The sequence below is a fragment of the Astatotilapia calliptera genome, chromosome 14, assembly GCF_900246225.1.
Source record: "Astatotilapia calliptera chromosome 14, fAstCal1.2, whole genome shotgun sequence".
NCBI lineage: Eukaryota > Metazoa > Chordata > Actinopteri > Cichliformes > Cichlidae > Astatotilapia > Astatotilapia calliptera.
In genome coordinates this window covers 34,341,433-34,354,444 of record NC_039315.1, presented here as the reverse complement: position 1 = coordinate 34,354,444, position 13,012 = coordinate 34,341,433, and the positions used below count along the sequence as shown (strand labels likewise).

At 40.7% G+C, this 13,012-nt stretch overlaps 1 protein-coding gene across 4 annotated transcripts in view; it reads right to left on the bottom strand.

The window, feature by feature from the left end:
- Positions 1-403: 403 nt before the first annotated feature.
- hectd1 (HECT domain containing 1) overlaps positions 404-13,012 on the bottom strand; it is a 46,604-nt gene continuing 33,995 nt past the window's right edge. For all 4 annotated transcript variants that reach the window (XM_026191824.1, XM_026191826.1, XM_026191825.1 and 1 more), the window contains 11 exons: positions 9,295-9,377; positions 8,853-8,980; positions 8,238-8,439; positions 7,972-8,109; positions 4,345-4,829; positions 3,604-3,762; positions 2,619-2,697; positions 2,425-2,518; positions 1,720-1,870; positions 1,383-1,527; positions 404-1,302 (listed from right to left, as the gene is read on the bottom strand). In XM_026191824.1, the coding sequence (XP_026047609.1) occupies positions 1,165-1,302; positions 1,383-1,527; positions 1,720-1,870; positions 2,425-2,518; positions 2,619-2,697; positions 3,604-3,762; positions 4,345-4,829; positions 7,972-8,109; positions 8,238-8,439; positions 8,853-8,980; positions 9,295-9,377 (1,802 nt within the window). In that variant the 3' untranslated portion in view covers positions 404-1,164. The remainder of the gene's footprint in view (positions 1,303-1,382; positions 1,528-1,719; positions 1,871-2,424; positions 2,519-2,618; positions 2,698-3,603; positions 3,763-4,344; positions 4,830-7,971; positions 8,110-8,237; positions 8,440-8,852; positions 8,981-9,294; positions 9,378-13,012) is intronic.

Below are 13,012 nucleotides of genomic sequence, written 5' to 3'. Positions count from 1 at the left end.
TTTCGGGGTATTGGCAGACCACAGGAATTGTTTGTAACAAACCAAAACGTAAAGACATTTGGTGGTATTATGTCTAATATGTAATAAAACAATAAAAAAAAAAACAAAATAAAAATTCTATAACTCTAGTTCATTTTTTTAAAATATATCCTTAATACTGAAACATCTGTATGATAAGTTTGCAAAAAAATTTTAGAAAAAGGCTACAAGATAAATATCTAAATCAATTACATCTCTACGCGGTGATTCTCAGCAACTGGACTGCTGTAGATGATAAATCTGCTTCAGCCTCATGTTGGTTGAAGTGCGGTTGTAATACTGAAACACTTAAACGTGCAAACGAAATGGGAAAAAAAAAAAAAATCAAAGATTCATATTCTTCCACAGACCACAAGACTCATTCTTTACTTCATACTTTGCAAACATTTTAATGATTATTTTTTTTGGAGCATACACATTTGAAAATATCTGTTTACCTCAAATTGCAACTTGAGTTAAATAAATGTTTATAATATACAAAGAAAATACAGGGATAGCAGAGCTTTCTTTTTTTTATTTTAATCTTTCTCTTTAGATGTGCCTTGCACACAGCCAGTGTTTTTGTCTCTATAGCTTCATTGTAAAACAAACACCAAAGGCTCTCTGACCTTTGACCTTTACAACTGGTCAGTAACAACCAGAGAACTGTCGCACACACACAAAAACAAAAAGCAATAAATGGGGGGAGGTGGGGATCCATGAACATTTCAGGGAGGAGGAAGTGAAAACAGAAGCTACGAGTCAAACCAGGCACCAAACTGAGAGCAGACAGGAGGAGGAGATCAGCGCACGCACACACACACACACACACACACACACACACACACACACACACACACACACACGTAAGCCTGCAGCATCAAAGCTGGGAACAGACCAGCAGCAGCAGCTCAGGATGGTGAGGAAGAGGATGCTGCTGCTGATGATGAAGGAGGCGGTCAGAGAGGTGTGAAAGATGTGACAGCGTTTCTTTCATTTTGTTTCTGCAACATAAATCCTCCTCCTCCTGTAGCAGGAGGTCCGGCCGTCAGTCAGTCAGCTGGTTTGGATTGGCTGGCTGATCCGTCAGTCACAAGGCGAGACGGACAGATGACTTGAGAAGCATGCTCAGTGTGGCAGCGGTGGTCAGTTGAGGTGGAAGCCTTTCTCCATGGTAGCGGCTAACAGGCGCTCCCTCATGATGTCCTCAGATGAGTACTCGGGCAGCTTCAGGTAGTGAACACAAGTGTTGACAGATGGGTAGCTGGAGTCTGTGGCATCCACCTACGGAGGCAACAGTCAGTCAGCTTACTGACTAAAACTACACACATTAACAAACTCAGTCATTCAGAGAGCCAGTTTACCTTCCTGACGATGGTGAGTCGGGGGTGAAGGTTGGCAAGACCACCAGGTGGCAGGGTGGAGCAGCCAGTGGTAAACTGCAGGAAGGCTTTACGCTCATCAGATGACATTCCACATAAGACTCGCACAAACCGCAAGAAGCCAGGGCTGAAGGAAGAGGAGAGGTTAAATACACGATGCCGTGGCTCAGTGTCTCCATTAGCATTCTCAATCACCCAGGAAAGTAAATCTCCAAAAGTTGATTCTGTTCATCTGGACATAGCGTTACCATGACGCTCCGTCCAGATGAACAGAATCAACTTTTGGTGTTTCCATTAGTGTTGATGTAACATGTCATACCTGTCTCTGGTGTAACCAAGCTTTGGTTCTGTGTAGTTGATGATGTCGTCAGCAGTCCAGGAAGGGGACTGGTTGCCACAGAGGATCATCTGCACCTCCTTATGGCTAAAAGAGCTTAGTTTCTCCATTGGAAACACTCGATTAAAACCCTCTGAGGAGGAGAGGAAACATTTATGATATTAGATACCCAAGTATTCACTCGATTTTAGAAATAATCACAAATTTACTAAACTGCCAGGGAAAGGGAACCAAAAAAGTTTCTTGTCGCAATGGAATCAATTCTATTGTGACAATGAGTCGAGAGAACATAAGGGTCTAAAATGAGAGTCAATCTTTAGGGGAAAAAAAAAAAGTAAGGAGCTCAGGTTAGAAACAGGTGTGAGAATAGACTGGCAGCTGTGTATTTTTCAAAATTTCATGTTGTTGCCAATAGCATCTCCTCCTGTCGGCCTCGGTAAAGCTCAAACTTTACCAAGACCAAGTCCAATTAGGTCAAGGGCGTTCCCAGCATTAAAACAACTGCCTGTGAACACAGAGCACTACTTTCTTGCTTTATGTTGTCCACCTCTTTCCTCGTTTAAACAGGAAACCATTTTATTTTGTGTTTTTTGGTTTTTTTTCTGAAAAACTAGCAAAGAGGGCAAAACAGATTTCTCCACAGACAGGACACTGTAGAGAAGTAATGTGCCAGTTTTGCACATTTACCTCTGAAGGCCTCCATCTGTTTCTGGATGCCAGTGTGCATACAGAAGTCAAACATCAACTCCACGTACTCTTCTGCATTCTCCATGGACACCATCTATACACATAGTAAACACTCAGTGAACTCTTGTAAAATGTGCAAATTTACGTGAAGATATTTCCATCCACATAAGAAGCTTGCTCTGAGGCATTTTTACCTCATCGTCTCCATTTGGTTTGAGATCCACTGCAGAGAAACCATGAACCTTGGAGGATGGACAGAACTGAAAGTTTAACCTGCAGAGAAAAGTTCAAGTGGCTGTCAAACATCTGGTCCGTGTCATATGGGAAAACAAGTCAAAAATCGTAAACTTTCTGCTTTTGCTGTGCAAACTCTTTCACTGCAAATACTGAGCTCAAGTATTCGACAGTCCTGACAGCATGTGTGCTTGTCAGCTGGAACTAGAACACAAGTTATTTACTGAGCTGCTCCTCTGCTCAGATGTTTTTGACCACAACAAAGATTGCCTAGTTAAATCTCGGTACCCAAATACTTCATAAGACTTTATTCTAACCCATGTGGTCTCACATGAAACAAGATTTTTCACATCTCAGTTTCTGGTGAAAACATTATTGTAAGAAAATAGTGCTGTTAAGTGAATGTCATTTTGTTTCAGTCCAGTTGTTTATTTTAAGCAAACAAATGCTAAACCTTTCCTGGTACCACTCATCTTCATCTTTTCCCAAATAACTATGTACCACTTTCTTTGCCATTTCATTTGTCTTTTTTGATTTTTAAATGAATTGCTAATGCTATTATTAGCTCTTGGTAAAGGGTAGCTCCAGTTTGACTTCAGCGTGCTGTGTATGCTGTGATTAGAGCAAGGAGAACCCCCTGAGGCTGATGAACAAAGCCAACACACAACAAAACTGCAGTTTCTTTAGGTACCACTTGAGGCTGGCCCCAAAAGGAAGTGAATCCCTTAGACTTGCAATGTTAAAATGAAACATTTAGAGCATTAAAAACTACAGTCTGGTATCCCCAAAAGGACTATAGGCGTAACAGTAAAAAGCAGCTATTATCACGGTCCTCTTGGTCTTGGTCTTTACTAACCTCTAGCCCTTCTAAGCAAACACTAAAGATGCAGATCGCGTTACCACAAGAGTAACACCTTCAGCACCTTTGTATGCGTCTTTTCTTACCCGAGGTCCTCGACACTGAGGGGAGGTCCAGAGCCCAGCGGGTTCTTCAGCATCAGGTCCTGCAGCCTAGTGTTCTTCTCATCCTCAGACAAACTCTTACTGGCCAGAATCTGCCTCCTCTTCACTGCCAGATCCTTCACTTCCTTCAGGAAACTCGCCCTGGAGGAGGCAGGAAGAGGAGCGAGAGGAAAAGGGCATCATGAGTCTGCTGTAGTGTAGTTATTCTATTGTTGACCTGCTTTCTCTCTGACTTTATCATTTCCTACTCATTTAGTGCGTCTCTCTCCCCATTTGTGTTTCTGCTGCAGACCAGAACAGATCCTAGAATTTCACAAGTTTAAAATACATATTCTTTTTATGCTCTGCTTCCTTAACTTTGCATGTTAATTCTGTCTGAATGAGGTTTCAGTCATGCTTCACTTTAACAAAATTGAACCAAATGTTGTTAAACCACATCAGCTTGTGCAGATGATAACACAAGCCTTTTAGTGTTGGCAGACACTTTCCAAGTTTCTGTTGTTAGTGCTTTAAAATTAAGGCTGCTCAGATTTCAAGAAGTTTCAAAATGACCAAAACTCACATCTTATATTTCATGGTTTTCTTAGAACTTAACTTCAGCAGTACTACATGTCACGGGATGTGTTCAGGTTCAGCAGTGAGCTAGAGGGTGACCTGCTTGGGTAAAACATGAGCTTTCAGGCTGACTGTGAGAACGCTAAACATTAAAAACTGTCTCGAGACCTGTGTGGGTTGATAAGCTGGAAGTCGTCCCAGGTCAGGATACCGTGGTACCAAGCTGGAGGTTTTGGTTTTGGTGGGTCCATGATGAACTCAGATTTGGAATCCTCATCAAAGCTGCCCACTGAGTAAGTCTCCTGGCTTTCCTCAGTCGATGCTTCAGACTGTACCTCAGACAGTAGCAGGAAGGGCTGCAGGTGGGGCCGCTCAGGGTCGTTACCCTGCGGTGAGCTTCGAGACTGGTATAGCAGCTTGCTCATGTTAGACTTGATGTCCCCCATGCAGAGCAGCTTAAAGAAGGGCTGTGATATTGGTAGGTCGACCAGCCGGTTGTCCTGAATGCACTTGGCCAAGAAGATGCCCAGGAAGTAGAAGAGTTTGGTGATTCGCTCCAGTTCCTCGCTATCCTGAGGGAACGGAGCTGGAAATAGACCACAGGAACGCTGCACATAGTAACCGGGAGGCTTCAGTCCACCACCCAGGTCCACCTGAGACAAACATAAGAGGGACATCTGTTAATTCTCATCTGTTACTTTAAAATGAGCTAAGGCACTGAAGATTCCTGCTGTGGCAAAGAGGAATCAAGGCTCTTTTGGGGGGTTTTCTCCTTAATTTTAAAACTTACTTTTTGTGGTACTTCTTACTAGAGATGGACCGATCCGATATTACGTATCGGTCCGATACTGACCTAAATTACTGGATCGGATATCGGAGAGAAATAAAAAAAATGTAATCTGATCCATTAAATATCAAAAAAGCACCTCACAAAACTTGCGACATGGCATAACTCGGCTCATAACCGTAGCACCTTGGAGCAGTATGCATCACGTGATAGAGCGGCTGTGGCGTGGGAGACCTGTCGGCGGTCTGGTTGAGTATTTGGAGCCTCGCTACCAAACCGGCATTTCATCTCCGAGGAAGTGATCCCAGAGAGAAGTAAAGCAAGTGTGTAAGTTCATCTCTGAATGTTTGTAAAGCATTCCAGTGTTAAGCTTAACAACCGATATGTGGAGCGACTGCCTCTTCTCTCCCCCTCCCTCTCCTGCTGCTACTTCAAACGTGAAACTGATTAATGATCAGCTAATCGGCTTTTCTGTCACGAGTCTGTTTCTCTTGTTTGTTTATCGCCCACTTCGCGCCACAAAGAGGAAACCAGCAGCTGAACAACAGCAGCACGTTTAAGCTTGATAAGCTGTTGTTAGAATTTATTCAATATTACTTTCTACACCAGGATCCTTTTCTACGTTTAAAATGTCGAGCTCTTAATAAATAATTATCTGAATCTGACACCCAAAGTTTTAATCTGATGTAAAAAGTATAGAAGTCCATTACTGTATATATTAACTATTAAGTCTAATATACCCTAGTAAGCTGTAGTACTTTTTCCTTTGGGAAGGTACCATCTGTGCAGTCTGCAGTTCTGTTGAAGAAAGATGTTGAATCTATTTAATTATTCTTGAAAAATAATTGATTTCTGTCCATTTTTTTTCACACTGTATCAAATTAACGTTGATTACGTCGATTAGGCATCATGAGGTGGAGGGTGGTTCCCTATTTTTTTTTTTTTTTTTTTTTTTTGCTGAGAGTTTGCAACCCTATTAGTTAGGTTGCTTACTCTTTAAAATACCAGAATAGGGAGGATGGAGCAGGTTTAAGTTTATTAGATTGATCAGTATTGCTGAACTATGAAATATTTTGGGTGCAGTGTATTTTTTGCATACAGGTATAACAGAATAGCTTTAGTGTTGCTGCATTTTGTATAAGCTCAAACTGAAGTTAAAAAAAACAACAACAAGATATTATAAAAACAGTTTTATTGATTAGAAACTAGAGATGGCATGATACCACTTTTTTATGTCCGATACCGATACCGATATCATAAATTTGGATATCTGCCGATACCGATATGAATCCGATATAGTGTTTTTTAATCAACAAAACTGTTTTTTAAATATCTTGCTGCATTTTGTATAAGTTCATACTCAAGTTTAAAACAACAACTACACTAAAGCTATTCTGTTATACCTGTATGCAAAAAAAAAAAATTTCATAGTTCAGCAATACTGATCAATCTAATAAACTTAAACCTACACCATCCTCCCTATTCTGGTATTTTAAAGAGTACTTAGCGTAAATATTAAGCAACCTAACTAATAGGGTTCCAACTCCCAGCAACAACAAAAATAAATAAATAAAAAATAGGGAACCACCCCTCACGCTCCACCTCATGATGCTTAATCGACGTAATCAACCTTAATTTGATGCAGTGTGGGAAAAAAAAAAGCACAGAAATCAATTATTTTTCAAGAAATATTAAATAGATTCAACATCTTTCTTCAACAAAATTGCAGACTGCACAGATGGTACCTTCCCAAAGGAAAAAGTACTATAGCTTACTAGGGTATATATATTAGACTTAATAGTCACTATATACAGTAATTGACTTCCATTCATTTTACATCAAATTAAAACTTTGGGTGTAAGATTCGGATAATAATTTATTAAAAGCTCGACATTTTAAATGAGAATAAGAAAGAAAAGTATGTCTTTGTGCCCCCTTTTCCCTGTTAATGCCCTATCGGCCCCCCTGGCTAAACTTTGCTAGATCCGCCCCTGCACAGTTACCAGCCGTCAGCTACGTAGAAAAAGATCCTCGAGTAGAAAGTAATATTAAATACATTCTAACAACAGCTGATCAAGCTTAAACGTGCTGCTGTTGTTCAGCCGCTGGTTTCCTCTTTCTGGTGCAAAGTGGGCCAAAAACAAACCAGAGAGACGGACTCGCGACAGAAAAGCCGATCAGCTGATCATTAAGCAGTTTCATGATTGAAGTAGCAGCCAGAAGAGGCAGTCGCTCCATATATCGTTTGGTAAGCTTAACGCAGGAATGCTTTACAAACATTCAGAGATGGACTTACACACTTGCTTTACTTCTCTCGGGATAACTTTGTCGGAGATGAAATGCCGGGTTGCTAGCGAAGCTCCAAATGCTATCCAGACCACCGACAGGTCCCGCATGCCACAGCCGCTCTATCACGTGATGCATACTGCTCCGACGTGCTAACGTTCTGAGGTGAGTTACGGCGTGTTGCAAGTTTTGTGAGGTGCTTTCGTGATATTTAATGGATCGGATTACATTTTTTATTTTTCTCCGATATCCGATCCAGTAATTTAGGTCAGTATCGGATTCATATCGGTATCGGCCGATATCCAAATTTATGATATCGGTATTGGACATAAAAAAGTGGTATCGTGCCATCTCTACTTCTTACATAAAAAAAAGCATCATCACTGTCACTGTTTGATAAATTTATCCCTATTTTTAAACTTACATTATTTTCCCTTGCTTAATGACCACTGGCTTTTAATGCCACCTTCAAATTTGATCACAGCTACTAAGACAGATTAGCACTGACATTACAACATTTAAATATATAACACTAATGCTACTGCTACTACTACTAATAATAATAATAACAACAGCAACAATAACAACCCTTTTCTATTATTATTTTGCCATACTAACCTCATTGTTTGATCCTCATTTTAATGTCTCCTAATATGACAGAATGGGATTCTTCACCAACTTTACTTTTAAACCTGTCACTTTGTGAACGTGGTAATACTGACCTGTCGTGACTCATCGTCAGGGAAGTCATCATCACACAGCCAGATTCCCAGTGACGTTTTCTGAAACTCTGCAGCCACCAGAGCATAAAACTCCAGAGTTGGACCGAGACCCGTTCCCTCCTCACCCTGAAACTCCACCTGGAAACACACACAGACACACTTAGCCTGGCATGCCACGGACCGATAATTGTAATGCATGTTGCAAATCTAGCAGTAGACACAGAAGGTTTTCTTTTGTGATTTGTTAAAAACAAACCACCTCTCACCTCTAGCACAGACTTTTGGTCAGCATGGATGTGCATGACGGACTCAGCCCATTCCATCATAGTCTCTCCTCTGGGAACTTTCACTCGTTCATGTTTCAGTCGACCCACCCTGAAGTCACCAGGATCGTCCCGCCGCACTGTGGTGGACGGCCGAGAACGCTCCATGGTTGCCTCTCGACGGTTCTGGAGCCACACAATTGCCCTGCAGACAGAGTGGGGTCAGAGGCCAGAGTGTTGGAAGTACACCAACAGGACGTGGTCTTCAAGGTTAAACTTTAAAAAGGCCAAATTCAAATGTCGATAACGGGACTTTCTACCGTCTTTGAAGACCAAAATGCTAAATCTGTCAGTCATAAAATTATGTTTTCAAAGAGTCACATTTAAATCGATAACAAAAGAAATTGTTGTCGATTTTATTTTATTATTTTACTTTACAATTTTTATGTTATAAGCACAAAGGAGCACATTTTTAAGTTGTGTTGTGAGGGTCTCTCCCTTGTAATATCAAGTGTCTTGAGGGAACTACTGCTATGGACTGGAGCTATACAAATAAAACTGAGCTGAGATGCCTCAAGTTATGTGTGGTATGTTTGTTTACTCCTGTATCACACTCACCTGGAGGCTCCAAAAGCAGTGCAGGTAAAATAGAGCTGTCGGGTCTCAAAAGGGATGAGGAAAGGACACTTGGAGGTGAGTTGTTCACACCAGTCGGGCAGCGCTCCACTTGCAAGGGCTAGAGGCTCCTGGTAAACCAAAACATTCAATTAAAACCTGACATCGTTAACTAATGAACTATAGCACTCACTGGAGCTTGTATTGCATTTAGGGTTTTTTCCACCATAATTGTCTGAGGTTTCAGCAGGTTACACATTTTAATCACTATACTGAAACCTGGTGTTGCACGTTGTGCACTACAACACATTATGTTAACAGAAAAGGGAGTTGTGATTTTTGACAATATTGAAAGGCCAACTTTTTAGAGACTTTCAAGAAGTCTTTTTTAAGGAAGTCTTGAAATTTTCAGATTGATGAAATGACAAAAATGGAACAAACTGACCTCAATCTGTTGCAGGATCTTTGTAGTGATTTTTTTGCTGGTGAAATCTTCAGGAGATGCATTGAACTGAAGCTCATCTATATCTGCAAACACAATTTCAAGATTTTGAAATGAGAGCCCCATTCCCCCCTCAAACCTCCAAGTTAAGTCCCCATTTTTAACAAATACAACCATGCAAACATTTCAACATAAGCAACTATTTTAACCTTTTCCTTGAAGCTAGTTTATCATACCATGGTATTGCCCCTTTCTAAAGATATTTTATAAAGGGGAGACGGCAGACTGCAAACCTACACATACTCCCGTCCAGTACCCTGGAAACCTGAAAGCACATAACTTGAATACCACTGGTTGACTAGCCGACCAGAATAGGGAAGGGAGCAACAGCAGAGTTTACCATGAAGAAAAAAACCACACATCTTGAAACTTAAAAAAAAAAAAATACATAAAATAATGTGGGTGGAAAAATACATTATGGAAAGTACAGAGAGTGGTTGCACACACTTTTCATGTTTTTAAACAATTGGTTTTCACTTCAAGTAGGGACTAATAAGTGTATACTTCTGCCTACTCCTTTTCAAACAAAAGAATGGAATGATATTTTGTAACGATTGTGAACTAAGTAAGTAAGTCAAATTTATTTATATAGCACATTTCACAGATAAAATAAAAAATAAAAAAAAATCACAAAGTGCTTTACAATAAGATCAGACATACAAGTTAAAATTAATTAAAAGCCCGTTTGTATAAAAATGTCTTCAGCTGCTTTTTAAAGGAGTCAGTAGAGTCTAGACAGCGTAAAGACAACGGCAGAGAGTTCCACAGCCTAGGTGCCAGTGCCTGAAAAGCTCGATCCCTACGTGTTTTAAACCTAGTACGTGGGATCACCAGTAGCCTCTGACTTGAAGACCTAAGTGCTCGGGATGAAGCATGAGGTTTCAACAGGTCAGAGATATACTGGGGAGCTTCACCGTGCAGAGCTCTAAAAGTTACAACTAAAATTTTAAAATGAACCCTAAAATTTACAGGCAACCAATGAAGACAAGCCAAAACTGGAGTAATGTGTGACCTCTTGTTTGTACCAGTTAAAAGTCTTGCCGCTGCATTCTGTACAGACTGAAGGCGATCCAGAGCTGATTTGTTGAGACACGTAAAAAGACCGTTACAAAAATCCAAACGAGAAGAGATAAAAGCATGAATAATCATCTCAAGTTCTGCCTTTGACACCAGTAGCTTGAGTTTAGAAATGTTTCTTAGATGATAAAAACAGTTCCGGACAAGTTGTTTAGAGTGTTTCTCAAGAGACATTGAACTGTCAAATATAACACCTAAGTTTCTGAGACTCGACTGAAATGAAGGGTCTAAAAAACTGATATGCTGCCTAATTTCTGAGAGCATGTGATCAGGTGCAATAATCAAAGTTTCTGTTTTATCTGCATTTAACTGAAGGAAATTGTCATTTAACCATTGTTTGATTTCTGACAGACAATTATTTAAACAAGACAATTTAAACTACTCAGAAGCTTTGAAAGAACAGTACAACTGAATGTCATCAGCATAGAGATGATAAGAAATGTTATTGTAACGTCTGATAATGTGGCCTAGAGGGAGTATATACAGCAAAAAGAGAATAGGACCTAAAACAGATCCTTGAGGTACCCCAGAAGGCAGAACTGATGTTTCCGACAGCACATGATTTATACAGACAGTAAAGGATCTCTGAGATAGATACGACATAAACCATTTTAAAACAACACCAGTAATCCCAAACAAGTCCTTCAGCCTATTTATCATGATGCTGTGATCAACAGTATCAAAAGCAGAGCTGAGATCCAACATAACCAGAACAGAGAAGTATTAATTATTTCCAGAATACAGGGGCCAATAGAATCAAACACACTAATGAAAAATGATGGAGGAAGTACATCAAGGTGGCTTGAAGTCAGTTTCATTCGACCAAGCAGAGCACTGATGTCCTGTAAGGTAACAGGAGTAAAAGAGGACCAGGTATCAGAGGTAAGCAACGTGTCAGTGTGATACTGAGAGGATGATGGAGAAATATTAGACCTGACAGCAGCAACCTTATTAACAAAATAGTTTAAAAAGTCATTACAATCAGATTTAGTATAGACTGGTACATGAGGAATATCAGGAGAGACAATACTCTGGGATTTTTCTTTTTTGAAGCTATTAGATTAGCAAAATATTCCGTTCTGGCATTTTTTATCATGTCGTTAAGTGAGAAAATTGATTCCTTGAGATGTACCCTATGGACCTCAAGCTTGGAAGCCTTCCATAAACGTTCTAATTTGCGACAATATCTCCTAAAATTTCGAATACTTTCATTTATCCAAGGACAGAAATTTGAAGAAGAATGGACAACATTTAGTTTCAGAGGTGCCACCGTATCTAAAATAGATTTACATTGATTGTTAAAAGACAAAATAAGTGAATCCATATCATTTTGAGCCATGCGAGGGACAAACATGGCAGAAAACCTTCTAGCAGCATCCTGGTTTATAATCCGCCTTTGGATCATCAATTTAGGAGGTGAAGGATCCACGTAAAATGACAAATTAAAGAATATACAACTATGGTCACTCACATGGACATCTTCCACACATACATCATGTATATTTAAACCCAGGAAGAAAACAAGATCAAGAGTGTGGCCCTTCGTATGTGTGGGGCCAGAAACATGCTGCTTAAAGTTAAAAGACTCAGTGATAGTGATGAGCTCAGCAGCAGTGTTACAGGAAGCGTCATCAATATGAAGGTTTAAGTCTCCCAATATTACAACCTTCTCCAGTTTAATGATCGATGTCAGAAGGTCGTTAAATTCAGTTAGAAAGACCCCAGCAGGTCCAGGAGGTCAATAGATTAAAATACAGTAAAAGGTTTTCAGAGAACCGACCTTCATCATCTGTGACTCAAATGAAGAAAAGAAGTCCGAGGTCACCAGTTTGCATATGAGTTTGTCCTGGTAAACAGCAGCAAGTCCTCCACCACGTCCTAAAAGACGCGGAGTTCCAATGACAGAACAGCCAGACGGGCAGATTTCATTCAAGTGGACGTAATCCTTATTTTGCTGCCAAGTCTCAGTCAGACACATAAAATCTAGAGACTCTTTAATAAAAAGATCATTTAGAATAAATGATTTGTTCGTTATAGAGCGAACGTTAAGCAGGGCGAACCGAATTGATGACAGTTTATCTGCGGAATCTACAGCTGACTGCAGCGGTACTTGAATTAAACACCTGTGCAAACCTGTGGACCTGCCGGGCAGGGCGGCGACTCCAGAGTTGGGAAAAACCTTGATCGATGAGCAGACGTAGCTGTCACCAGCAAAACGGAAAATGGATGACGGACACAGAGTGAGCAAACTGCTTTCGAGCCATGGGGCTCGGGTCCCAGGCGGCGGCGTAACATCCCCAACAAAGGACAGGAGAGGAACTGGTCGCAGGCACCGAGAGTCACCCCACAGCCAAGCAGCTAGCCCCCGGTACCTTCTCCGTTTCACCTGGACGCCGGCCCTCGTTCCCCTTTTTCGTCTCTTGAGGGTGTAAATGCCGCGGGTTGTGCACAGTAGCACGCAGTCAGGTGCGGAACACTCCAGAGGAGGAGGAAAGGTTTTTCTGTAGCTGTCCCAGCTGTCACAGTAGATCTCCATTGAGTCTTTGATGTTTAACAGTGTATCCCGATCATAAATTAAAGCAGC